Source organism: Coregonus lavaretus (assembly GCF_964263955.1).
Source record: "Coregonus lavaretus genome assembly, chromosome: 26".
NCBI classification, from domain to species: Eukaryota; Metazoa; Chordata; class Actinopteri; order Salmoniformes; family Salmonidae; genus Coregonus; species Coregonus lavaretus.
Window position 1 is genome coordinate 21647986 of NC_140013.1, and position 26560 is coordinate 21674545.

General features: G+C 46.7%; 3 protein-coding genes and 1 pseudogene across 4 annotated transcripts; all 4 read left to right on the forward strand.

Annotated features, from left to right (window-relative positions):
- Positions 1 to 1014: 1014 nt before the first annotated feature.
- Positions 1015 to 2615, forward strand: LOC311102152 (claudin-4-like). The gene has a single exon (XM_084143385.1). It carries the CDS (start codon positions 1089 to 1091, stop codon positions 1854 to 1856), a length of 768 nt encoding a protein of 255 aa, XP_083999511.1. The 5' UTR covers positions 1015 to 1088; the 3' UTR covers positions 1857 to 2615.
- A 2284-nt stretch (positions 2616 to 4899) lies between these two features.
- LOC311102154 (claudin-4-like) lies at positions 4900 to 6120 on the forward strand (the record flags this gene model as incomplete). Its single annotated transcript, XM_084143387.1, has 1 exon — positions 4900 to 6120. The coding sequence occupies one exon, from the start codon at positions 4900 to 4902 to the stop codon at positions 5533 to 5535; it is 636 nt and encodes a 211-aa protein (XP_083999513.1). The 3' UTR covers positions 5536 to 6120.
- Positions 6121 to 7647: 1527 nt separating this feature from the next.
- Positions 7648 to 21668, forward strand: LOC311101276 (claudin-4-like; the record flags this gene model as incomplete). Its single annotated transcript, XM_084142407.1, has 2 exons — positions 7648 to 7740; positions 21009 to 21668. 2 exons carry the CDS (start codon positions 7648 to 7650, stop codon positions 21666 to 21668), a joined length of 753 nt encoding a protein of 250 aa, XP_083998533.1.
- A 2867-nt stretch (positions 21669 to 24535) lies between these two features.
- On the forward strand, positions 24536 to 25159 carry LOC311101728 (claudin-4-like; annotated as a pseudogene). The gene has a single exon. The product of its transcript is annotated as a claudin-4-like (transcript).
- Positions 25160 to 26560: the final 1401 nt, after the last annotated feature.

Consider the following 26560-nt stretch of genomic DNA (forward strand, 5'->3'; position numbering starts at 1 on the left):
TCCTTGCACATTGCTGTCACATTTTCAGCTGAAGCAATAGTATTGGGTGTGGAGTGGTTGGACTGTTGTAAGAAAAAGGGCCTGTGTAGGATGGGCTACTCCATAGTCAGGACATTTACTTTGAGGCAGTGTGGTAATATTGTCCACAAAGTAGATTAAACCAAATGCCAATAACTATTTAAATCTCCTCCAGGGTCCACTTAATCATTTAATCCATCTCCCACATGCTCCCTCCTCCCTCTCCTTTACCCCTCCTTGTTAGGCTGTCAAAGCCTGACATAGATATTTCTAAATACTGTAGTGGTTTGGTAGTCTTATACGAGGCTAGTGGTTTGGGGTCTCCATGTTTGAACCATTTCCCCAACACAATGTGTTCAATGTATCTTAAGCATAATCTAAATGGCTCTTGTGGTTAGGTGAGGGTTTTTGGGATGAATATATGTTCCGATGTGGTTAGGAAGTGTCACCATTACCCTTTTCCCTAAGTTGCAAGTTGTTGACAGTTTATTGTAACCTGCAGATGATGAAATGCAAAATGATCAGACCACAGTGAGTCACTTGTGGAAACAAATGACACATTGACTAACTGGTAGTGGAATGTCACTTTCATAACATGTCATATACATACATCTTTGAAATATAGTATTTTCCAATGTTGATACACACGGTGTCGGTAAAACCAACTTTCTTATTTGTAAAATAAATTGGCCTGCATATGTGTATTTACATTTTCAAAGTCACAATGAAGGTCTGGAATTTAGCATTTTGGTAGATGGGTCATGCCTTCATGGAAGTGCGAGTTTCAGTGTAGATGGTATCAGGTTGGAGGACGTGCAATCCCAATGATTATCACCACTCCTTCAGCTCTGTCTGTGTGTCACAAAGTATCTACAGTGTGACAGCCTGAGGAAACTGGTCTGTCAGGAACAACTCACCTGGTGGCAGGAAACCCCTCCTCCTGCACATTCTTCCTCCTCAGCAGGCTCCAGTTGTTTCTGATCGTCAATCAGACATACCACATAGCTCCAGAGATCTAGAACTAGGCAGCCAGACTTCTCTTTTTCCCACTCAAGACACAGCCTCTCGTCATGGGGAGGATCGGCAAGGAGGTGTCGGGCCAGGTGCTCAGCTTCCTCGGCTTCGTGGGGGTGGCAGTGACCACGGGTATCCCCATGTGGAGGGTGACCACTTACATCGGTGCCAACATCGTAACAGGGCAGATCGTGTGGGACGGTCTGTGGATGAACTGCGTGATGCAGAGCACGGGACAGATGCAGTGTAAGATAAACGACTCAGTGATGAGGCTAGCAACAGACCTGCAGGCAGCAAGGGCCATGGTCATCATCTCAATCATCTTCAGCTTTGTTGGCCTGATTGTCACCTTCATCGGGGGCCAGTGCACCAGCTGCCTGAAGTCTGATTCCTCAAAGAGTAAAGTGACGATCCTTGGAGGCATCCTGCTGCTCATTAGTGGTCTTCTGGTCCTCATCCCTGTCTGCTGGTCGGCGGCGTTCACCATCTCAGACTTTAATAACCCTCTGACCATCGAGACCCAGAGGAGGGAACTCGGAGCCTCCATCTACATCGGCTGGGGCTCCACAGCTCTGCTCCTCATCGGGGGTATCACCCTCTGCACCTCCTGCCCACCCCAGAAGATGTATGGGTACCCAGGCTATCCTCAAGGAGCGCCCATGTACCCCTATCCAGGCCAACCAATGGTCCAGGCAGGGCCCTATGGGAGAGTTTACACCCCAACCAGCAGACCCTACTCAGGGACAGGGTCGTATGTACCAAACAAGCCGTATGCAGCACCAATAGCATACACTGCACCTGGACGGCCTGGACAGTATCTGTAACAAAGTGAAATGGAAAGAGGGAAGGTCTCCCTGAATATTGACTGGTATTCTCGAACTTGATGTTTTCAAGCTTTTGTTTTGCTTAGCTTTGCACCACCAAAATGTACTTATATCATGTACTTTTGTCCACATTGATATGTAGATATTGTTATTGATGAGAATAACATGCAATTTTTAGACATGAAAATGATTCAGTGTGAATTAAATTCATTATGTTTACAAGTGTTTGCACCTTCACACAAGAGGAAGAATCTGTTCTTTCAAATGTTGACATAAATGTAAATCTTTATGTCTTGACTACTATACTAGTATGCAAACATTACAAGAAATTGTTTGATAATGAGAATGGATGTAGCTTAAATGGGCTCCCGAGTGGCGCAGCGTTCTAAGGCACTGCATCTCAGTCCTTGAGGCGTCACCACAGATCCCCTGGTTCGATTCCAGGCTGTATCACAACCGGCCGTGATTGGGAGTCCCATAGGGCGGCGCACAATTGGCCCAGCGTTGTCCGGGTTTGGCTGGTGTAGGCCGTCATTGTAAATAAGAATTTGTTCTTAACTGACTTGCCTGGTTAAATAAAAAATAAATGTTAATTTTAGCAGCAACCTGTGTTCTTCTCCCATTGTGCAACCGATCCTGTTGTCTTGTAAATAGCTGGCTGACCTATGACTTGTGATGTATCTGTACACAAAAAAACAACACATTTTTCTGTAAATATTTTGTGCCTATATTTTACAAAAAATAAATACACATTTTATGATATAGAATAATTTGTGGTCTTAATGTGTCTTTGTGGAAAAGTTGGGAAACAACAACTGCAATTTCAAATGTTCATGAACTATGAGCAATAATCATACCAATAATTAAAGCCTATGCATTTTCTAACTTTCTATTCATGTTTTAAAAGTTGGGGGGATGTAGCTCAGTTGATAGAGCATGGCGTTTGCAACGCCAGGGTTGTGGGATCGATTCCGACGGGGGGGGGCAGTATAAAAAATTATAAAAATATGTATTCACTAAAACTGTAAGTCGCTCTGGATAAGAGCGTCTGCTAAATGACTAAAATGTAAATGTAAAAGTTGTATTTTTAATTAAACTCTGCCTTAAATCATTAATCTAAACGTCTAAGCCGTTGGGGGGCAGGGGGTACTAAGCTAACATATGGAATTGTTTTAAGATGGTCATACCATGGATCATTTAGCTATTTCATTTGGAATTTTAGGACCCCTTCAGGTATAAAAATAATAATATTTATAAATTATTTGGAAAAAGATTGAATTTGGCCATTACTACTGTAGCTCATAGCAGCGCATTGAATAACACATTCTAAAATGGCAAAATACATGTAAAAATAAATCATAAGGAATAAGGTTTTGAAGTGTCTGTGCTATATCTAGGAGATATAAGAAAGATCAGGATATATATACATATCTTTTTTTGTTTACACAAAACTACCTCCATACTTCCATTCATTGTTATGGGTTACCTTCAGTTGTGGGTCTAATCCTGAATGCTGATTGGTTAAAACCACATTCCAGCCGGTGTCTATTCCACAAGTTGCCACCGGCTAAATCTATGACGTTAAAATGCCTTTTACTCTGTTCCATCTGACTGCGCAGTCCACTGTCTCATCAGCCCATCCAGGCAACTTATAAACTTGATTTCCACTATAAAAAGCATCTAGACATTATCTCACATTTCTTTTAGACTAACATTTAGTTTTCAACAACAGAGATTTGTATAAACCTTGCTGTCTGTCTCTCAGACATTTGCAACATTGTTTCAATATTGAAATTCGATCTCCTGCTGTCCCATAGTATTGAACGTGTCGGGAGTAGGGACGAGACAGACATACAGGCAGGCAGCGTTTCTCAGCCAGTCGAAAACATGAATCAGCTGGCATAATTTTTATGGATATATACAAAAACGAAACACAGCTAATTTGCGGAAGGCCGACATAGGCGGATGTGGCAGATTGAGACACAGCCCATGCAAAAAAAGATATCTCTAGCTTAAACTGACGGATTTTGATGGGGTGTGTCAATAGACTCTTAAGGATTTTAAGGGATCAATATCTTTCAGTTACATGATGACGTTGTATCTGTAAATCTCATTTTATTTAGGAGATAGCATGGTTACTCAAACGCTACCTCATATCTCCTCTCTCCAAATATTCAAACATCCCACTGGGCACACACTGGTTGAATCTACGTCGTTTCCACGTCATTTCACTAAAATTACGTTCATGAACCAACGTGGAATAGACGTTGAATTGAAGTCTGTGCTCAGTTGGGTAGTTTTCAGGGTCTAAACTGTAACTCAAATAGGTTGTTAAATTAGATTACCAACAACTTTCTTTAAAATCAAGGTCTCTTAGATCTGTACTGAGCTTAAAGGCAATGTTCTGTAATGTGTTTATTTCATGTATTGGTTTATTAAATGAAAGAAATGGGTTCAGGATCAAACCAAGAAAACAGAGACTGAATATAGGCCTAAAATTACTTCTGGCTATGACAAATCTTGATTACAGGAAACAATAGTTGCAATAAACAATGTCATCATGAAAACGGGGAACAAAATGAGTAGCTTCGAACTTCCGGCCAAGACTAATGAGAATTAAGGTGGCATTGTTGACGGCTTATCTCTCTACCCTGAAACCTGTGGGCAGACAGGCTTAACCACCCAGCCAACCGGCATTCACTACAGAGGCGTTGTGTGAATGGACCAATTACTATCTCTTCTTCATAGGTCTTGTTTTTGTTAGCATGTCTTCGATACCGGTCGTCATCCACACATACCGACAGGGGAGGTGAAAGAATCTGGTCCGGCTTGAAAATTACCTTGTCAGCTGGTTTCAGGTCAGGGGGAAGGCAGTTAACTCCACCCTTTCAGGAGCAGAGAGATCCATATAACGTCAGGGGACGTGACTTAATCATTAGTTAACAACGATTACAACCAAGTTGAGCTGACCTGCATTTACTCTCCTCTACAACCTCTGCCTGAGCTTCATTGATTTTACAACAAAAGACAAGAAGGCTTCAAAATGGTGTCGATGGGAAGACAGATGCTGGGCTTCGCCCTGGCTATCATCGGGTTCCTGGGGACCATCATTGTGTGTGCCCTGCCTATGTGGAAAGTCACAGCCTTCATCGGAGCCAACATTGTGACTGCTCAGGTCATCTGGGAGGGCCTGTGGATGAACTGTGTGACCCAGAGCACGGGACAGATGCAGTGCAAGATCTACGACTCCCTCCTGGCCTTACCCCAGGACCTGCAGGCCGCCAGAGCTCTGAGCGTCATCGCTATCATCGCGTCATGCTTCGGCATCCTCCTGGGAATTGCTGGAGGAAAGTGCACCAACTTTGTGGAGGATGAGGCTTCCAAAGCCAAAGTAGCCATTGCTAGCGGGATCATCTTCATCGTGGCTGGTGTCCTCATCCTCGTCCCTGTCTGCTGGTCCGCTAACACCATCATCAGGGATTTTTACAACCCTCTGCTGGTCGAGGCCCAGAGGAGAGAGCTGGGGGCCTCACTGTACATCGGCTGGGGCACCGCAGGGCTCCTGATCCTGGGAGGGGGGCTCCTCTGCAGCTCCTGCCCACCCAAGGAGGAGCGTGACGATTACCCAGTGAAGTACTCACAGGCAAGGTCCACAGCTACCAGCAGAGCTTACGTTTGAGCTGGAAACTGTTGAAAGAGAGACTGTAAATTATTTGATTATCTTTGGTAATCTTCTGTGTATTGAAAATACCATGCAAGTTACTGGTATTTTCCAGTCTTGTTCTTTTCCATTTTACGTTTTGAAAGTGATGTGAAATCCGAACAGAGTGAATATGTGAAAACAAATTTACTGAGCGCTTCAGTGCTTTCCAAGAAAAAGACAAGACAGAACTGTTCCCTATAAGAAACGACAATACAGAGAAGTAGTACTACTGTTTTCGCTGTGTAGAGGGATCATCTCATGAGTCATGGGGTGATGACTGAAGTGAATTGAAGCCTTTCCCTTAACCCTAACTTCTCTTTTACCCTATAAGGACACTGTGCCAGAATGATAACATTGATGTAAGAACATGGACTATATGATTTGAGAATTAAACCATGTGTACAGTATATATGTATAATTGACTTGTCATAACTTTGTACAGTAGATCACAGTATGTTTTGCAAACAGCCAAGTGTTTCTGTTCAATATATGTTCATTGATTATGTCTAAAGAACTTATTCAATTGCAAACCTTATTTTTTTATATAAAAAGTTTCCAACAAAGTTTATACATTGGTGTTAACTGTATTTTTAAGAAATTGACTCCAAGTTACTGTGATTTTCTTTTTCTCAGCTGAAATCTTAGCTGAAAATGTCTAATAGCATAGTATTTAGGTGAAAGGACCTACTGATGATCCTCCCTCACTGTCTTCTGTTTGAATGACACCAAAAGTGGTTTTGGGACTTTACATCCCATTGATTCGAGTAAGAAAGTGAGGAAAGTATTTAACACAATCCTGAGAACACTGATTTGAAATAGATTTCCCCCATTATTGGAAATACTCACTGAGACATTTATTGTAAAGACTGGCAGTGACAGGTTGACACCAATCAATTTTCAAAATCTTTAAGGAGGGGCAAGAATGCACAGATGAACCAGTTACCCAACTTATGTCAGGTGAGATAAGAAAAAACTATTGTCTGTGAAACAGCTCTGCTATTTAAAATGGCTTCCTTTCAGAACCAGCTATGTAGAGATTGTGTGCAGAGATAAGCCAGAATGTTTAGGCCTACTAGATATTTTCATAATTTATTTTTGTTTAGATTGAAAAGACTAGAATTTAGGATAACTGGTAGAACCTGGTTTGTTTTCATTGTTGAATAGACAATAGTAACTACTTTCTCTAACTACGAAGCATTAAGAACAGTATCACCTTATCACCCCTGAAACTACATCGTAAATCCATGTGCCAAGGTTACCAAAACATGTCACGTTACATCTTCTTCTTGTGACAGTGAGACGCTGTTTACATACATTACATAATGCTAAAGTTAACAGTGTACATTATAAAAATATGTTGTTTGAGTTTAAACAGATCAGATTATCTCTCACCCTCTACCCCCCCCCCCCTCTCTTTTTTTGTCTATTGGTGTGTCAATGCAATGTGAATGTCTCCAAACTGGTTGGGGCAGACTGCATGCTCTGGATACTGTGACCTCTCTAACCCAGTGAAAGTGAAGCTTGACATAGGTGTGTCAGCAAAGCAAATCACTGTTGTTTTTTAGTTGAGAATGTGTAAACTATGAAGGTATGATGAGTTCAAAAATACACACAGGGCGAGAAGGGTACTTTATAGGCCCCTCCTCTCTTTTCCTTTCTGCCCTCCCACGACTATCTATAAACTTATTTCAGCACTATTTGCCATCTATTGCTAATAAGGTGAAATTAATCCCATTGAAAGTTAATTTTGCTGTTTGAGTTTTCAAGCTGGTGAGTTTTCAAGCACATACCTACATCCTCGTTCCTCATAGGATGTTCGAACAATAACAACTTTTGTAAACTGATCTACCATCTCCAAAAAGGAGAATAAAATGAAACTCCCACCTCTATTGTCCACAGACAACAAAGTATCCTGTAAGGCTGGTATTATTTGGCTGGCTCTCAGTTTCTTAAAGCCGGAACAGCCAGTAACATTCTTCTTTCTCGTTTTCAAATGTACATAAACACATGATTGCCTTCCGATATTAACTCGGAGACACAAAGATTTAGTCGACGAGTACAGAGAGACAGAGAGACACTGCATTCAGAATGTGTTCCATGGGCATGCAGATGCTGGGCAGTGCCCTGGCATTGCTCGGCTGGGTGACGACGATCATTGTCTGCGGCGTGCCCATGTGGAGGGTCACAGCCTTCATCAGAAAAAACATTGTCACCTCGCAAACCATCTGTTAGGGCATCTGGATGAGTTGTGTGGTCCAGAGCACAGGGCAGATGTAGTATAAGGGATATGTGTCACAACTTCCTTCGAAGCTGCCTCCTCTCCTTGTTCAAGGAAACTTCGGCGTTCGTCTTCACCGGCCTTCTAGCCACTGCCGCTCCTCTTTCCATCATTCCATTTGTTTTGTCTTGTTTTTCACACACACCTGGTTCATATCCCCTCATCAGTCTCTGTGTAAGTATTCCCTCTGCTCCCCATGTCTTTGTGTGTTATTTTTTCCATGTGGAGGTGTCGCTAGCTCGGTTGAACATTATGTACTTTTATCGCTGGGATATTCACCTGTGTGTTTTTTTTCACCTCTATTTCAACACCATCAGCATTGGTCCATCGTATCGGGAGAAGGTGTCCGCCCTCGTCTCCTGCCTCTCGGGGAAAGCCCTGGAGTGGGCCAACGCGATCTGGAGTGAAGGAGGAGACGCATTGTACAACTACGGAGAGTTCGCTCACCTCTTTGATCATCCCCCCGAAGGAAGAGAGGCGGGCGAGCGTCTGTTCCATCTGAGGCAGGGGATGAGGACCGCTCAAAACTTTGCCCTGGAGTTTAGAACTCTAGCGGCTGGATCCGGGTGGAACGAGTGGTCCCTCATCGACCATTTCCGATGCAACCTGCGTGAGGATGTCCGAAGGGAGCTAGCCTGCCGGGATACCACTCTGAAATCAACCAACTGGTGGCCATGGCCATCCAGTTGGACAACCTGCTGGCTTCGAGAGGACGTCCAGGAAGGGACCTGCCCGTTTCACCCCCCCTCACCCCGGCTCACGTTCCGATGGAGCTTGGTGGTGGAGTGTTCTGGGGGAAAGGAGGACGACAGATCCAGTGTCACTCTTGTGGCAAGAGAGGACATTCTGCTGCACTCTCGCGTCACCCCAGGTAGCGCAAACCCACACTCGTTCAGAGCTCTCTGCTGCGCATTTAACCATGCACATCAACTTCCCTGATTACACGGTAGGTCCCCAGTGTAAGGCGCTGGTAGATTCAGGCACAGCTGGGAACTTTATGGACAGGTCTTTAGCTCTTAGTCTACGTATTATATTGGTTCCCCTGTCCATTCCATTGCCCATCAAAGCACTTCACAATCGACCATTAGGGTCAGGTTTTGTTAGGGAGGTTACAGCACCAGTCACTATGATTATGCAGGAGACCCATAATGAGCAAATCACCTTTTATATTGTTGAGTCCCCTGATTTCCCTGTTGTGTTGGGCTTTCCCTGGTTAGCACTACACGACCCCACCTTTTCATGGCCGCAGAGGGTTCTCACGGGGTGGTCGCGAGAGTGTCAGGGTAGGTATCTAGCTGTTTCCGTTGGTGCGACCACGTTGGAAAGTCCAGACATTGCCTCCACCGTGCGCATTCCCCCGAATACCTCGATTTGGCGCACGCTTTTTCCAAAATGCAGGCGACCAAATTACCACCCCATCGGGCGGGGGATTGTGCGATAAACCTCCGGTTAGACGCTGTTCCGCCCAGGAGTCATGTATATCCCCTGTCGCAGGCTGAAATGGAGGCTATGGAGACATACGTCTCCGAGTCCCTGCGTCAGGGGTTCATACGTCCCTCCACTTCACCTGCCTCCTCAAGTTTATTTTTCGTGAAGAAGAAAGACGGGGGTCTGCGCCATTGCATTGATTACCCTGCACTTAATAAAGCTACCATTCGCTTTAGTTACTGTCTACCCCTCATTTCCTCTGTGATCGAATCAATGCATGTGGCGCGCTTCTTCACGAAATTAGATCTCAGGAGTGTGTACAACCTGGTGCGTGTCCGGGAAGGGGGAAGAATGGAAGACAGTATTTAGCACAACCAAAGGACATTATGAATACATGGTGATGACGTATGGATTGATGAATGCTCCATCAGTCTTCCAGTCCTTTGTGAACGAGGTGTTTCGGGACATGCTTGGTCGCGGTATGGTGGTCTACATCGATGACATCCTGGTGTATTCCGCTACGCAAGCCGAGCACGTGTCCCTGGTTCGCAGAGTGCTTGGCCGACTGTTGGGGCATGACCTGTATGCCAAGGCAGAAAAATGTCTGTTCTTCCAACAATCCGTCTCCTTCCTTGGATACCACATCACCACCTCAGGTGTGGAGATGGAGGGAGACCACATTTCAGCCGTGGTAATTGGCCGACTCCAACCACGGTAAAGGAAGTGCCGTGCTTCATTGGCTTTGGCAATTACTATCGGAGGTATATCCAGGGCTTTGGCAAGGTCGCAGCCCCCATCACTTCTCTGTTGAAGGATGGGCCATCCCGGCTCCGCTGGTCTGCTGCGGCTGACAGGGCTTTCAGTAACCTGAGGGCTCTGTTCACCTCAGCCCCGGTACTGGCCCATCCCGATCCATCATTGCCGTTTGTAGTGGAGGTGGATGCGTCCGAGGTAGGGGTAGGCACTGTCCTATCCCAACGCGCGGGTATGCCACCCAAGCTCCGCCCTTGTGCCTTCTTCTCTAAGAAGCTCAGCCCGGTGGAGCAGAACTATGACGTTGGTGATCGGGATCTGTTGGCTGTTGTCAGAGCCCTGACAGTGTGGAGGCACTGGCTCAAGGTGGCTAAACTTCCTTTCCTCGTCTGGACTGACCACCGTAACCTGGAGTACAGCCGGGCAGCGAGGAGGCTGAACCCTCGCCAGGCCAGGTGGGCCTTGTTCTTCACCCGGTTTGATTTCACACTGTCCTATATACCAGGCACTAAGAACGTGAAGGCAGACGCACTGTCACGGCTGTACGACACAGAGGAGAGGCCCATGACAACACCCCCATACTCCCGGCCTCCTGCATTGTGGCGCCGGTGGTGTGGGCGGTGGACGCAGACATAGAATGGGCATTACGTACAGAGCCATCTCCACCTCAGTGCCCAGCTGGGCTTCGGTACGTGCCGTCTAGTGTCCGTGATCGTCTTATTTATTGGGCACACACGTCCCCCTCCTCTCGTCACCCAGGCATCGGCTGTAAAGTGCGCTGCCTGACCGGTAAGTACTGGTGGCCTACCTTGGCTAAGGACGTGAGGGTGTATGTCTCCTCCTGCTCGGTGTGCGCCCAGAGTAAGGCACCTAGGCACCTTCCAGCGGGTAAGTTACATCCCTTACCAGTTCCACAATGGCCATGGTCCCACTTATCGATTGATTTTCTAACTGATCTTCCCCTCTCTAACTGATCTTCCCCTCTCAGGGTAACACCACCATTCTGGTCGTTGTGGACTGCTTCTCTAAAGCCTGCCGTCTCCTTCCTCTGCCCGGTCTCCCCACGGCCCTGTAAACTGCGGAAGCCCTGTTTACTCACGTCTTCCGACACTACGGGGTGCCATAGGACATAGTGTCTGACCAGGGTCCCCAGTTTACATCTAGGGTCTGGAAGGCGTTCATGGAACGTCTAGGGGTCTCGGTCAGCCTGACCTCTGGGTTTCATCCCGAATCTAATGGGGAGGTGGAACGGGTGAACTGCCAGGACCGGCCGGGGGAGTGGTCGGCATTCTTTCATGGGCCGAATATGCCCAGAACTCTCTCTGCCACTCCTCCACTAACCTGTCACCATTTCAGTGTGTTTTAGGGTATCAGCCGGTCCTGGCACCGTGGCATCAGAGCCAGACTGACACTCCTGTGGTGAACGACTGGTTTCGGCGCACAGAGGAGACGTTGAATTCCGCCCACATCCACCTCCAGCGTGCCATGCGTCGCCAGAATGCCAACGATGACAGCCACTGCAGTGAGGCCCCGGTCTTTGTGCCGGGTGATCGGGTCTGGCTCTCGACCCGGGAAACCTGCCCCTCCGCCTGCCCTGCCAGAAGCTGAGCCTGCGGTTTGTGGGGCCTTTAAAGTCCTGAGGAGAGAGAACAAGGTTATGTATTGGTTGCTGCTCACTCCTTATTACTGGTATTAAATCCTCGTTTCACGTGTCTCTCCTCATGCCGGTGGTGGCTGGTCCGCTCCAGGAATCTGAGGTGCGGGGAGGTCCCTCCGCCCCCTCTGGACATCGAGGGGGTCCCGGCGTACTCCGTCCATTCCATCCTGGATTCGAGGCGTCGGTTGGGGGGCTTTCAGTACCTCATGGAATGAGGAGGGGTACGGTCTGGAGGAGTGTACCCCTCCTTTCATGTAATGGACATACACAAAAAAGTGAAATGAAAACAATAACTTGTTTTTAAAAATTCAAAAAAATGTATAACGGAAAAGTGGTGCGTGCATATGTATTCACCCCCTTTGCTATGAAGCCCCTAAATAAGAGCTGGTGCAACCAATTACCTTCAGAAGTCACATAATTAGTTAAATAAAGTTCACCTGTGTGCAATCTAAGTGTCACATGATCTGTCACATGATCACAGTATATATACACCTGTTCTGACAGGCCCCAGAGTCTACAACACCACTAAGCAAGGGGCACCACCAAGCAAGCGGCACCGTGAAGACCAAGGAGCTCTCCAAACAGGTCAGGGACAAAGTTGTGGAGAAGTACAGATCAGGGTTGGGTTATAAAAAAATATCAGAAACTTTGAACATCCCACGGAGCACCATTAAATTCATTATAAAAAATTGGAAAGAATATGGCACCACAACAAATCTGCCAAGAGAGGGCCGCCCACCAAAACTCACGGACCAGGCAAGGAGGGCATTAATCAGAGAGGCAACAAAGAGACCAAAGATAACCCTGAAGGAGCTGCAAAGCTCCACAGCGGAGATTGGAGTATCTGTCCATAGGACCACTTTAAGCCGTACTCCCACAGAGCTTGGCATTACGGAAGAGTGGCCAGAAAAAAAGCCATTGCTAAATAAGCAAACACATTTGGTGTTTGCCAATACGCATGTGGGAGACTCCCCAAACATATGAAAGAAGGTACTCTGGTCAGATGAGACTAAAATTGAGCTTTTTGGCTATCAAGGAAAACGCTATGTCTGGCGCAAACCCAACATCTCTCATCACCCCGAGAACACCATCCCCACAATGAAGCATGGTGGTGGTAGCATCATGCTGTGGGGATGTTTTTCATCGGCAGGGACTGGGAAACTGGTCAGAATTGAAGGAATGATGGATGGCGCTAAATACAGGGAAATTCTTGAGGGAATCCTGTTTCAGTCTTCCAGAGATTTGAGACTGGGATGGAGGTTCACCTTCCAGCAGGACAATGACCCTAAGCATACTGCTAAAGCACTCGAGTGGTTTAAGGGGAAACATTTAAATGTCTTGGAATGGCCTAGTCAAAGCCCAGACCTCAATCCAACTGAGAATCTGTGGTATGACTTCAAGATTGCTGTACAACAGCGGAACCCATCCAACTTGAAGAATGGGCAAACATCCCAGTGGCTAGATGTGCCAAGCTTATAGAGACTGTGATGTCACGAGAGGCTGTGTCCTGGAGGGACGTTACATCCCCCTGAGATGGCTGCAAACCCAGACAGCTATGGCTCCATCTGCTGGTATGGTCGGGAACTCCACCCCTCTAGGGCCAATCTTCCCACGCAGCTGAAACAAATCAGGAGCTGATGAGCTGAAGGTTTTGAAGGGAAGAGACACTGAGAGGAAGTGGGTGGGTTGTGAAGAAACACAGTCTCCAACCTGGGCTCTCTGGAGGACAAGAGTGCTGCACGTCCACTTCCATGAGGAATATAAGGATTTGGAGATACTTACCTTTGGGAAATACTCACCTTTGGATATATTCGCCTGTGGAAATACGGGAGAGACATTTGGAAGGACTTTTTGCTGGGTTGGCCACTAGCTGCAACGTGGACTACAGTAAGGCTGGGGAAAAGTTATCTGAGCGAGTGAGAATTATGATTTTGGATGTGGAAGAGACATCCCTGAACTGTTAACCTTTAAAGAGCCACAAGAGAACATAATTTTGTTATATTTTCGTTAATTTCCCAAGACCTTTAATAAAAACCTTGTTTTGTTTGAACCTTGTCTCCTTGCACTACTTGAGCAATCCCGCTGAAAGCTGTGTAGCCTCTCGTGACGTCACAGATGGTGGAGAATACGGGCAAGCTCAAGCGTTAATAGTGCATGTCAGAGGAGGATACCGAAGGTTTGATCACCCAGTTTTCCAAGTTGGCCGTAGGCTCCCCGCCGACTGAAATGGAGGACATGTTGAAAGCCCTTGTTGCTGGCCAGCAAGCCCAGATGCAAGCAAACGTGGCTCTCTTGGAGGAGCAAAAGAAAGCCAACCTTCTGAAGGCAGAGGAATTGCAGTTGCAGAGACAGATGGTTGTCCAAAATACCCGCCCCATAAAGGCAAGTGACTTTATATCTAAGATGGGAGCTACCGATGACATTGAGGCATACCTGCATGCATTTGAGGCCACGGCCACTAGGGAAGCCTGGCCCAAGCAACAGTGGGTTGGTCTGTTAGCCCCCTTCCTAACCGGGGAATCGCTGAATGCTGTCCGGGACCTGGGCCCTGACCAGGTTACTGACTATGATGCCCTGAAGTCTGAGATCATCAGCAGATATGGACTCACAAAGTTTGGTATGGCCCAGCGCTTTCACAGCTGGACCTTCCAACCAGACCAACCTCCTCGGGCGCAGATGCATGAACTTGTCCGAATCGCAAGGAAATGGCTGGATCCGCAGAGGAATACAGCAGCGGCGGTGGTGGAGGCCGTTGTGGTGGATCGTTACCTACGCGCCCTGCCTTATGAGGCAAAACGGTTCATCAGTCAACAGGCCTTGACCACGGCTGATCTGACCGTGGAAGCTGTGGAAAAGTACCAGGCCACAGCGGAGATGCTGAATGCTTCCCGAAAAGACCCCAGGAGTGCGGCCCCACCACAAATGGGAAGAACCCGTCCAAAGGACCCCAAGGTCTCGAACCCAGCCACGTCAGGACTTATCCCGGCTCCAGGGGGAGCCAGAAACCAGGCGGGTCCAAGAAGAGTACACCAGGAGGGGGAAACTCGACAGTGTTACCGGTGTGGGGAGATTGGACATATCTCCTGGCAGTGTGGGAAACCAGCCGATGAACCTATGCCCACTGCGGAGTCCTCCAGCTCAGCACCCACACACCGTTTTGCCTCGCTCTTGGGAGTCGTAGATGGCGGCCCAGATCGACCCCCCACCTGCCCGGTAACTGTGAATCACCATGATGTGGAGGCCTTACTAGATTCTGGTAGCCGGGCCACCCTGGTGCGTAAGGATTTGGTGGGCCCAACGTGTCTGACCCCGGGGAAAGTCCTCCCAGTTTCTTGTGTCCATGGAGACACCAGAGAATACCCCATTACTGAACTTACCATGACCAGCACACGGGGAACCATACACACGACGGCGGGGGTGGTTGATTCCCTCCCCGTCCCTGTCCTAATTGGACGAGACTGCCCAGCCTTTTACCCACTCTGGAGAGAGTCTCAGGAGAGGATAACCCGAGTACCTCGGAAACGGAGAGGCAAGACTCATCCGGGGAAGGCTCCGGTGCAATCCTCCGAATTACTCACTCCCGCCCGGGCTCTGATAGGGATGGCAGGTGCCCAGACCGACACAGAGACTGGTCCGGATACGGGAGAAGAGAACGCAGCCCAGGAAAGTGCTCCGTTCTCCAGTGAAGAAGACGTCCCAGGCACCCAAGAGCTTCCCCCTCTCACAGGCCAGTATGGTACGGCTCAATTACAAGATCCTACTCTTGCAAATGCCTTAAGAAATGTGCAGGTATTAGAAGGTGTAGTGTTAGGTGATAAGACAAACCCTACTTACCCCCATTTCACAGTAAACCGGGGGTTAGTATATCAGATAGTCAAGAAAAATGATGAAGTGCATGAACAGCTCCTCGTGCCACAGCCCTATCGGGCCACAGTACTCAACCTAGCACACACACACCCGCTAGGGGCCCACTTGGGGGTAGAGAAGACTAAGGAAAGAATCATGCAACGTTTCTTTTGGCCAGGAGTACACAAAGAGATAGAGAACTACTGCCGTAGTTGCCCTGAGTGTCAGCAGGTTGCGCCAAAGCCCACATATAGAAACCCGCTCATTCCCTTGCCCATTATCGAAACTCCTTTTGAGAGGATTGGATTAGACATAGTCGGGCCCTTACCGAAAAGTTCCAGGGGACATCAATACATTCTGGTCATTCTGGACTATGCATCCCGGTACCCGGAGGCCATTCCGCTGAGGAAGGCTACATCCAGACAAATCGCCAAGGAACTGTTCCTTCTCTCAACTAGTCTGGGAATCCCAAAAGAGATATTGACGGACCAAGGGACTCCATTCATGTCCAGGGTGATGAAAGAACTCTGTGCTTTACTGAAAATCAAACAGCTGAGAACCTCGGTCTACCACCCCCAGACAGATGGCCTAGTCGAACGTTTTAACAAAACACTAAAATCCATGCTGCGGAAAGCGGTAGGGGAAGATGGGCGCAACTGGGATCAGCTGTTACCATACATATTATTTGCGGTGAGAGAGGTACCTCAGTCTTCTACTGGTTTTTCACCCTTTGAGCTCTTGCTTTCCTACAGACCCAGAGGACTGCTCGACATCGCCAAGGAGGCCTGGGAGGAGCAGCCATGCCAACAGCGGACACTGATCGACCATGTCGGGGCTATGAGGGAGAGAATGAAGGCCATCTATCCCATGATGCGGGAACACCTGGAGGCCAGTCAGCGGCAACAGCAAGCCTCCTACAACAGATCTGCTCAACCCAGGGAGTTTAAGCCGGGGGACAGAGTGCTGGTCCTGGTGCCAACCGTTGAGTGTAAATTCCTGGCAACCTGGCAAGGACCATATGAGGTCATTGAATGCATGGGAGAAGTAAACTACAAGGTGAGGCAACCAGATAAAAGAAAAACTGAGCAGATTTATCATGTTAACCTTTTAAAGAAGTGGCACGCCAGAGAGGCGATGTTCAGCTGTCTACCCCCCACAGAGACCAAGGAACCGGCGCGAGAAGAGGTTCAGCTGGGTCCAAATCTGTCCCCACATCAACGACAGATGGCCCTGGAACTCGTGGAGCAGAACCAGGATGTCTTCTCCTCCCTTCCCGGTCACACAGAGGTGGTCCAACATGAGATCCGCACCATGCCTGGCCGAACGGTAAACCAGCGCCCGTACCGCGTGCCAGAGGCTCGTAAAGTGGCTATACAGAAGGAGGTAAGGAAGATGCTGGAGTTGGGAGTAATCGAAGAGTCCCACAGTGCCTGGGCAAGTCCCATCGTACTAGTTCCCAAGCCAGACGGTTCAGTACGATTTTGTAATGACTATCGAAAGTTGAATGAAGTGTCTGAATTTGATGCATACCCAATGCCTCGTATCGATGATTTAATAGACTCCTTGGGGCATGCTCGTTTCCTAACCACTCTTGATCTCACAAAAGGCTACTGGCAGGTGCCCCTGACCCCGGCGTCCAAGGAGAAGACAGCCTTTGCCACCCCGGAGGGGCTCTACCAGTATACCCGACTTCCGTTTGGTCTCCACGGGGCACCTGCCACGTTCCAACGCCTGATGGATCGAGTCCTTGCGCCCCACAAGAGGTACGCAGCGGCTTATTTGGATGATGTTGTTATACAAAGTCCGGATTGGGCCAGCCACATACCCCGGGTACAAGCGGTGCTGGACTCGCTCAGGGAAGCAGGGCTCACGGCAAACCCGAAGAAGTGCAAGCTGGCCTTCAGTGAGACAAACTACCTGGGGTACACCATTGGGCGGGGGTTGGTCAAACCACAGGAAGCCAAACTGCGGGCCATACAGGACTGGCCGCAGCCCATCACCAAGAAGCAAGTAAGGTCATTTTTGGGCCTCGCTGGCTACTATAGACGCTTTATTGCAGATTTTGCTACCATAGCTGCACCGTTGACGGAACTGACGACCAAACGCCACTCACGAATGGTGAAGTGGAACCCTGCGGCGGAGGCGGCTTTCCTCAACCTGAAGCGAGCACTCTGCTCCAGTCCGATCCTGGTGGCACCAGACTTCAAGAAGGAATTCATTGTCCAAGCGGATGCTTCGGAGGTGGGTCTGGGTGCTGTCCTCACCCAGGCACATGACGGTGAAGAACATCCCATTCTCTACCTAAGCAGAAAGTTACTTCCAAGAGAGAAGAACTATTCAACGGTGGAGAAAGAATGTCTGGCTGTAGTCTGGGCCCTGGAGTCCCTTCGGTTCTATCTCCTGGGCCGACGTTTCATGGTGGTATCTGATCACGCCCCTCTGCAGTGGATGGCCAAGAACAAGGAATCAAACAGTAGAGTAACCAGATGGTTTTTGAGCTTGCAACCGTTTAACTTTTCTGTTGTCCACAGGGCTGGCAAGCACCACGGCAATGCGGACGCCCTCTCCCGGCGTGATGCCTTCTTCGCTGCCTTTACCCCAACGAGGACGTCGGTCCCGAGGAGGGGGATGTGTGATGTCACGAGAGGCTGTGTCCTGGAGGGACGTTACATCCCCCTGAGATGGCTGCAAACCCAGACAGCTATGGCTCCATCTGCTGGTATGGTCGGGAACTCCACCCCTCTAGGGCCAATCTTCCCACGCAGCTGAAACAAATCAGGAGCTGATGAGCTGAAGGTTTTGAAGGGAAGAGACACTGAGAGGAAGTGGGTGGGTTGTGAAGAAACACAGTCTCCAACCTGGGCTCTCTGGAGGACAAGAGTGCTGCACGTCCACTTCCATGAGGAATATAAGGATTTGGAGATACTTACCTTTGGGAAATACTCACCTTTGGATATATTCGCCTGTGGAAATACGGGAGAGACATTTGGAAGGACTTTTTGCTGGGTTGGCCACTAGCTGCAACGTGGACTACAGTAAGGCTGGGGAAAAGTTATCTGAGCGAGTGAGAATTATTATTTTGGATGTGGAAGAGACATCCCTGAACTGTTAACCTTTAAAGAGCCACAAGAGAACATAATTTTGTTATATTTTCGTTAATTTCCCAAGACCTTTAATAAAAACCTTGTTTTGTTTGAACCTTGTCTCCTTGCACTACTTGAGCAATCCCGCTGAAAGCTGTGTAGCCTCTCGTGACGTCACAAGACATACCCCAAGATACTTGCAGCTGGGGGGGGGGTGAATAGTTATGCACGCTCAAGTTTTCTGTTTTCCGGCTTCTTCACCTGCGGGAGGGGGGGAGTGGGTGCTGAGGAGTATTTATGTCTGTAATAAAGCACTTTTGTTGGGAAAAACTTATTTTGATTGGCTGGGCCTGGTTCTCCAGTGGGTCGGCCTGGCTCCCAAGTGGGTGGACCTATGCCCTCCCAGGTCCACCCATGGCTGAGCCCCTGCCCAGTTGTGAAATCCATAGATTAGGGCCTTATTCATTCGAATTGACTGATTTCCTTATATGAACTGTAATTCAGCAAAATCTTAGAAATTGTTGCGTGTTGCGTTTATATTTTTGTTCAGTATAAGTAAATGTTATTTATTTCTTGAAGTACAGTCAAGTTGATTATACACTGTTTCAAATTATATTAGTCAGCAACTTTTTACACTGTTGTATGTTCTCTGTTTAATTACAATAAACTATATTTTCATATTTCAGGTGAGTGTGTGTTGATTCAGTACTCCCACTGATGTCCTTGTTTCCCTATACGCATTCATCATGATCATAAAATGCTCTCTGTGAGGTTAAAACAGAACACTGACAAAACCTGTTTGACAAGAGAACTCCACCCAGGCTTCAAACTCAATGACTACATCACTTCAATGTGTTTTTCGACCAACATGTACAATTACAAGTCCTGCAGACATGTCTATTGTGACAGTTACTATTGTAAAGGAGCAATCAATCCACTCTCGTAATATCGAAATCAATAAAATAATCAATTATGGTTGAGTTTGTAAAAAGACTGGTGTGATTGAGTTGGTTTACACTAAGCTGTGAGAAAACAGTGTTATGTTCCCCTGCTATCAGACCTGTAGATCAGGGAGAGAGGGGATCCAGTTACACCGTTCTCATGCAGAAAATGTTGAAAGAGTTTAAAATTACTTAATGCCTTCCTTTTTTTCTAATTTGTCTCATAATTACATTTTCTCTTCGCCTTAGGTGTTTTTGTTAATATTCAGTAAGGTTGAATGATCAAATCCTTCTCATATTCCACCCAGTATCAACTTCAGCATCGTTTCACTATGAATGACTGTTTCACTGCTTCTAATTTTCTTTTTTATTCTATTAAAAGAAACATGCAATATTGTGCAACACCTCAGTCATGTCCCTCCATCAAATAGGGCCTACACTGATGACACACTACTGCCATATACATACTGTATGCATCCCACTTTGTCCTGTAGTGTGCCTGTTAGGAAGTAGGGTGGACAATGTCCAACCTAGAACCACGCAACACATCATTGCATTGGCCTTCCTATCAGTCAAACTGACCATACTTATAAATTGGAAAGTGCGTAAACAGAGCCACATCGGCCCTCCAAGACTATGACAATGACCCAGAGGGTCTCTGGAACACTAGAAGAACATGTGTAAACCATAGAGCATAGCCTAGAATATCAACTGTGTATTTGTTTATTTTTACATTTAGCAGACACTCTTATCCAGAGCGACTTACAGTTAGTGAATACATATATATATATTAATTTTTTATACTGGCCCCCCATGGGAATCGAACCCACAACCCTGGCGTTGCAAACACCATCTTCTAACAACTGAGCTACATCCCTGCCGGCCATTCCCTCCCCTACCCTTGGCCAATTGTGCGCCGACCATGAGTCTCCTGGTCGCGGCCGGCTGCGACAGAGCCTGGATTTGAACCAGGATCTCTAGTGGCACAGTTAGCACTGCAATGCAGTGCCTTAGACCACTGCGCCACTCAGGAGATACATGAACTGTTTGTGAACTGTACCTCCCCTCCTGCCACGTCACACAGGATGCCTGGCTTGCTGTGGCAGGACTCAGTGGGTGTCCTCCCTCTTCTATTGTTTATTGTCATGTTTGGATGTTTGTTTTCTGTCCCGTGTAGCTCAGTTGCACTTGCAATGCCAGGGTTGTGGGTTCAATTCCCACAGGGGACCAGTACGAAAATGTATGCACTCACTACTGTAAGTCGCTCTGGATAAGAATGACACACAATGTAAAAAAAAATGTCACTGTGTTGTTGTCTTTGTAAATGGAAAATAAAAAAGAAGAAGAAAACATTTGTGGTAATTGCTAGGCTGTAATCACAGAGATAAAAGAGAAAACAGCCATTTTGAGCATATTGTTAATATTTATTTTCCCTTTCATCCCAAGTTCTGCACAAGCTGTAGCGCCCCCATATGGCTGTGGAGGAGCTGGGCATCACCCTGTCCATGGTGGGCCTGGCAGGCACCATCCTGATCTGCGCCCTGCCCATGTGGAAAGTCACAGCGTTCATCGGCACCCACCTGGTGGTCATGCAGGTGTTCTGGGAGGGCCTGTGGATGACCTGTGTGTCTGAAACCACGGGACAGATGCAGTGTAAGATCTATGATGCTCTTCTAGACCTGTCTCCTGACCTCCAGGCGGCGCGGGGCCTCATCGTCATCAGCATGGTACTGGGCTGCCTGGCATTCCTCGTCTTCCTCCTGGGGGCTAGATGCACCAACTGCCTGAGCAATCCCAGGTTCAAAGCCTGCGTGGTGCAGGCCGCAGGGGTCACCTTCGCCCTGGCTGGATTAAGCACCATAGTGGCTGTGTCCTGGACGGCCCAGTCCATCATTAGGGACTTCTATAACCCGCGGGTCCCTGAGGTGCTGAAGAAGGAGATGGGGGCGGCCATCTATGTGGGCTGGGTGACCTCTGGGTTCCTGTTCTGTGGAGGAGGGGTGCTGTGTGCCAGCTGTCCTCCAGGGGGGAGAGAGGGCAGGCATGGGTCCAGCAGTAGGTACACCCTGGCTAGGATGCCCATTCAAACTCACAGCAGCTACGCCATAAAGAACTATGTGTGAGAGGGAAGTGCTTTACTTTCCTGTTAACTTCAGGCAAATAGTGTAGGCACTATAAAGAGACATGTCACAGCATGTTTTTCCATGAAAACATTGTTATTTTGTGCATGTCAGGTCGTTCAGTGTATTGTCTGACTTTCATACATTTAGAATTGCCCTGTAACTATTTGATAGCTTTGGTGGAGGTTTTTAAAAATAAGATAATGTTGATTGATTCTTGTTACAAAATAAGCCTGACTTACAGTGGGGGAAAAAAGTATTTAGTCAGCCACCAATTGTGCAAGTTCTCCCACTTAAAAAGATGAGAGAGGCCTGTAATTTTCATCATAGGTACACGTCAACTATGACAGACAAATTGAGATTATTTTTTCCAGAAAATCACATTGTAGGATTTTTTATGAATTTATTTGCAAATTATGGTGGAAAATAAGTATTTGGTCACCTACAAACAAGCAAGATTTCTGGCTCTCACAGACCTGTAACTTCTTCTTTAAGAGGCTCCTCTGTCCTCCACTCGTTAACTGTATTAATGGCACCTGTTTGAACTTGTTATCAGTATAAAAGCCACCTGTCCACAACCTCACACAGTCACACTCCAAACTCCACTATGGCCAAGACCAAAGAGCTGTCAAATAATAATAATTGGTCATTTAGCAGACGCTCTTATCCAGAGCGACTTACAGGAGCAATTGGGGTTAAGTGCCTTGCTCAAGGGCACATCGACAGATTTTTCACCTAGTGGGCTCGGGGATTAGAACCTGCGACCTTTCGGTTACTGGCACAACGCTCTTAACCACTAAGCTACCTGCCGCTCAAAGGACACCAGAAACATAATTGTAGACCTGCATCAGGCTGGGAAGACTGAATCTGCAATAGGTAAGCAGCTTGGTTTGAAGAAATCAACTGTGGGAGCAATTATTAGGAAATGGAAGACATACAAGACCACTGATAATCTCCCTCGATCTGGGGCTCGTGGGGTCAAAATGATCACAAGAACGGTGAGCAAAAATCCCAGAACCACACGGGGGGACCTAGTGAATGACCTGCAGAGAGCTGGGACCAAAGTAACAAAGCCTACCATCAGTAACACACTACGCCGCCAGGGACTCAAATCCTGCAGTACCAGATGTGTCCCCCTGCTTAAGCCAGTACATGTCCAGGCCCGTCTGAAGTTTGCTAGAGTGCATTTGGATGATCCAGAAGAGGATTGGGAGAATGTCAGATGAAACCAAAATAGAACTTTTTGGTAAAAACTCAACTCGTCGTGTTTGGAGGACAAAGAATGCTGAGTTGCATCCAAAGAACACCATACCTACTGTGAAGCATGGGGGTGGAAACATCATGCTTTGGGGCTGTTTTTCTGTAAAGGGACCAGGACGACTGATCCGTGTAAAGGAAAGAATGAATGGGGCCATGTATCGTGAGATTTTGAGTGAAAACCTTCCATCAGCAAGGGCATTGAAGATGAAACATGGCTGGGTCTTTCAGCATGACAATGATCCCAAACACACCGCCCGGAGGAGTGGCTTCGTAAGAAGCATTTCAAGGTCCTGGAGTGGCCTAGCCAGTCTCCAGATCTCAACCCCATAGAAAATCTTTGGAGGGAGTTGAAAGTCTGTGTTGCCCAGCGACAGCCCCAAAACATCACTGCTCTAGAGGAGATCTGCATGGAGGAATGGGCCAAAATACCAGCAACATTGTGTGAAAACCTTGTGAAGACTTACAGAAATCGTTTGACCTGTGTCATTGCCAACAAAGGATATATAACAAAGTATTGAGAAACTTTTGTTATTGACCAAATACTTATTTTCCACCATAATTTGCAAATAAATTCATAAAAAATCCTACAATGTGATTTTCTGGATATTTTTTCTAATTTTGTCTGTCATAGTTGACGTGTACCTATGATGAAAATTACAGGCCTCTCTCATCTTTGTGGGAGAACTTGCACAATTGGTGGCTGACTAAATACTTTTTTCCCCCACTGTAGGTAATTGTAGCTATTCAAATGTTCACTCTATCACCATGAAATATGTTTACTGAGGAAATATCTGTTATTGAAATATAATCTAGGCTACTGTTATTGACAGTACAAGTACATCCACTGAATGAACCTGATTGTTTTTATATACCTGTATTGTAATTCACATAATTTCATTTTTCCCCATCCTATTTAACTGTGGTTATTACTTGTAATGTGTTTTTGTAACAATGTTTATCACAGTTAATTTTGTGACTAGAATATGCATGCTAAGAAAATAGATTTAGTACTTTAACAGGCAACAAATAATATTCTATGAATGATTTGCGATTTGTACTTAATAGAAATAAACATTGTGATTAGAAATTACTTTTGTTGCATCTCTCTTTTATTTGTCTAATGGAAAAAGTGTATCAAAACTGATAAGGGAGAACATCGAACATTCAGAATTAAGTGTGAAAGACTAGATGCTGTACATGGGGAGGCACACAAGGCTTATTTAACAATTACATTTTCCTATAAGACCACAGAGTCAGAGGCTGAAGTCAACAGAACACACAGTGGCATCTTTGTTTTAGTGGCTGAGTGGAGAAACTGAAAAAGAGGGATTGTTGTGAAACCATGTCACAGTAAACAGAAGGAATCCCCTTTATTCCCCAGCTGTAGAGCTGCACTGCTGCCCCACACCCTTTTCTTTTCAGGAATCCAGGAGGACCGGTTTCACATCACACAGGCTAGACACACACACAGGCACACAGGCACGCATGCACACACACACAGGCACACACACACACACACAGGCACACAGACACCCCACCCTTCTGTGCCTGCAGCTGGTTAAGCCCTGCTGTTAGGCCTCTTCCTGTGAGGAGCTAAGCTCAGCTCAGTCATGAAGAGGCAGTTGGAACTAGCAGTGTTGGGCCTGGGCATTACAGGCTGGCTGTGCACCATCCTCACCTGCTGCCTGCCCCTGTGGAAAGTCAGCGGTACTCTGGACAACTCAACAGCCACGCTGCCGTCATACTGGGATGGGGTGTGACTGGAATGGGACCACTGGGACCTCAACCATGATGGTAGCCTCTACTGCTCCTTCTACCAGTCTTTGTTATTCCTCTCTGGAAACTTCCGAACATGGAGAGGCTTGAACATGGCTTCTATAGGTGCTGGAGCTTTTGCTGTGGTCATCAGTATCATTGGAGAGGTGTGGTTTCCGAAGAGGAATCAGGTAAAAGTTGTCTCCGGTGTGGTGTTTGTACTGTCTGGAATACTGCTGATTGTCCCTGTAGCCTGGACCTGCCACTACTCTAACGAGCCACTGGAGGGCGCAGTGGCACTGAGGCGAGACTGGGGAGCTGCTCTGTACATAGGATGGATCCGCAGTCCTAGATGCCCCACGTTCCAGCAGCAGGAGGGGTCAGAAAGAGGGGGTTATCCTCCAGGTTATCCTGGGGCAGAGCAGGAGCCAACCAGCCCCCTGGATACTATCCACAGGACTACTTTTAGACACAGCTAGTACAGCTGTGGTCCTCTGTAGCTCAGCTGGTAGAGCACGGCGCTTGTAACGCCAAGGTAGTGGGTTCGATCCCCGGGACCACCCATACACAAAAATGTATGCACGCATGACTGTAAGTCGCTTTGGATAAAAGCGTCTGCTAAATGGCATATTATTATTATTACACTCGGGCAACAACACGGCCTTCATGAGAAGATACAATCACTCTGAGGGCCTTGAGTGAGGAACCTTCCACCTATGAACTATTCTTCTGTGAAATTCTACCTGAATTGCATGTGTATTAGGTATGAATGGATTTCTAGGTACTATAGTCAACATTAGAAGTCATTCTTCTACTGCAATTAAGCACTTCGAAAGATGTTGAAGAATTTAGGATAGGGGTAAAAGAGTAGCACTAACCATGGAGAGTAAATTGTGCTTTCAACTGTAATAATTGGGTCTGAAATGTTGTCAATTTGATTAATTTCTGTATTGGTGGTGAAGGTTAACCATTAAAGAGTTACAGTGGCTTCAGAAAGTATTCACACCCCTTGACTTTTTCCACATTTTGTTGTGTTACAGCCTGAATTTAAAATTGATTAAATTGAGATTTTATGTCACTGGCCTACACACAATACCCCATAAAGTGGAATTATGTTTGTAGAAATTTGTATAAATTCATAAAAGCTTAAATGTCTTCATTCAATACGTATTCAACCCCTTTGTTATGGCAAGCCTAAATATGTTCAGGAGTAAACATTTGCTTAACAAGTCACATAATAAGTTGCATGGACTCACTCTGTGTGCAATAATAGTGTTTAACATGACTTTTGAATGACTACCTCATATCCGTACCCCACACATACAATTATCTGTAAGGTCCCTCAGTCGAGCAGTGAATTTCAAACACAGATTCAACCACAAAGATCAGGGAGGTTTTCCAGTGCCTTGCAAAGAAGGGCACCTACTGGTAAATGGGTAAAAAAAAGAAGAAGCTGACATTGAATATCCCTTTGAGCATGGTGAAGTAATTAATTACACTTTGGATGGTGAATCACTACACCCAGTCACTACAAAGATACAGGTGTCATTCCTAACTCAGTTGCCGGAGAGGAAGGAAACCGCTCAGGGATTTCACTATGAGGCTAATGGTGACTTTAAAACAGTTACAGTGTTTAATGGCTGTGATAAAAGAAAACTGAGGATGGATCAACAACATTGTAGTTACTCCACAATACTAACCTAAATGACCAAGTGAAAAGAAGGAAGTTTGTAGAGAATAACAAATATTCCAAACATGCATCCTGATTGCAATAAGGCACTAAAGTAAAACTTCCAAAAATGTGTCAAAGAAATAACTTTATGTCCTGAATACAAAGCATTATGTTTGGGGCAAATCCAACACAACATATCACTGAGTAC

What these genes read in the sequence shown, in the direction of transcription:
- LOC311102152 (XM_084143385.1), top strand. Translation starts at nt 1,089, where the DNA reads ATGGGGAGGATCGGCAAGGAGGTGTCGGGCCAGGTGCTCAGCTTCCTC.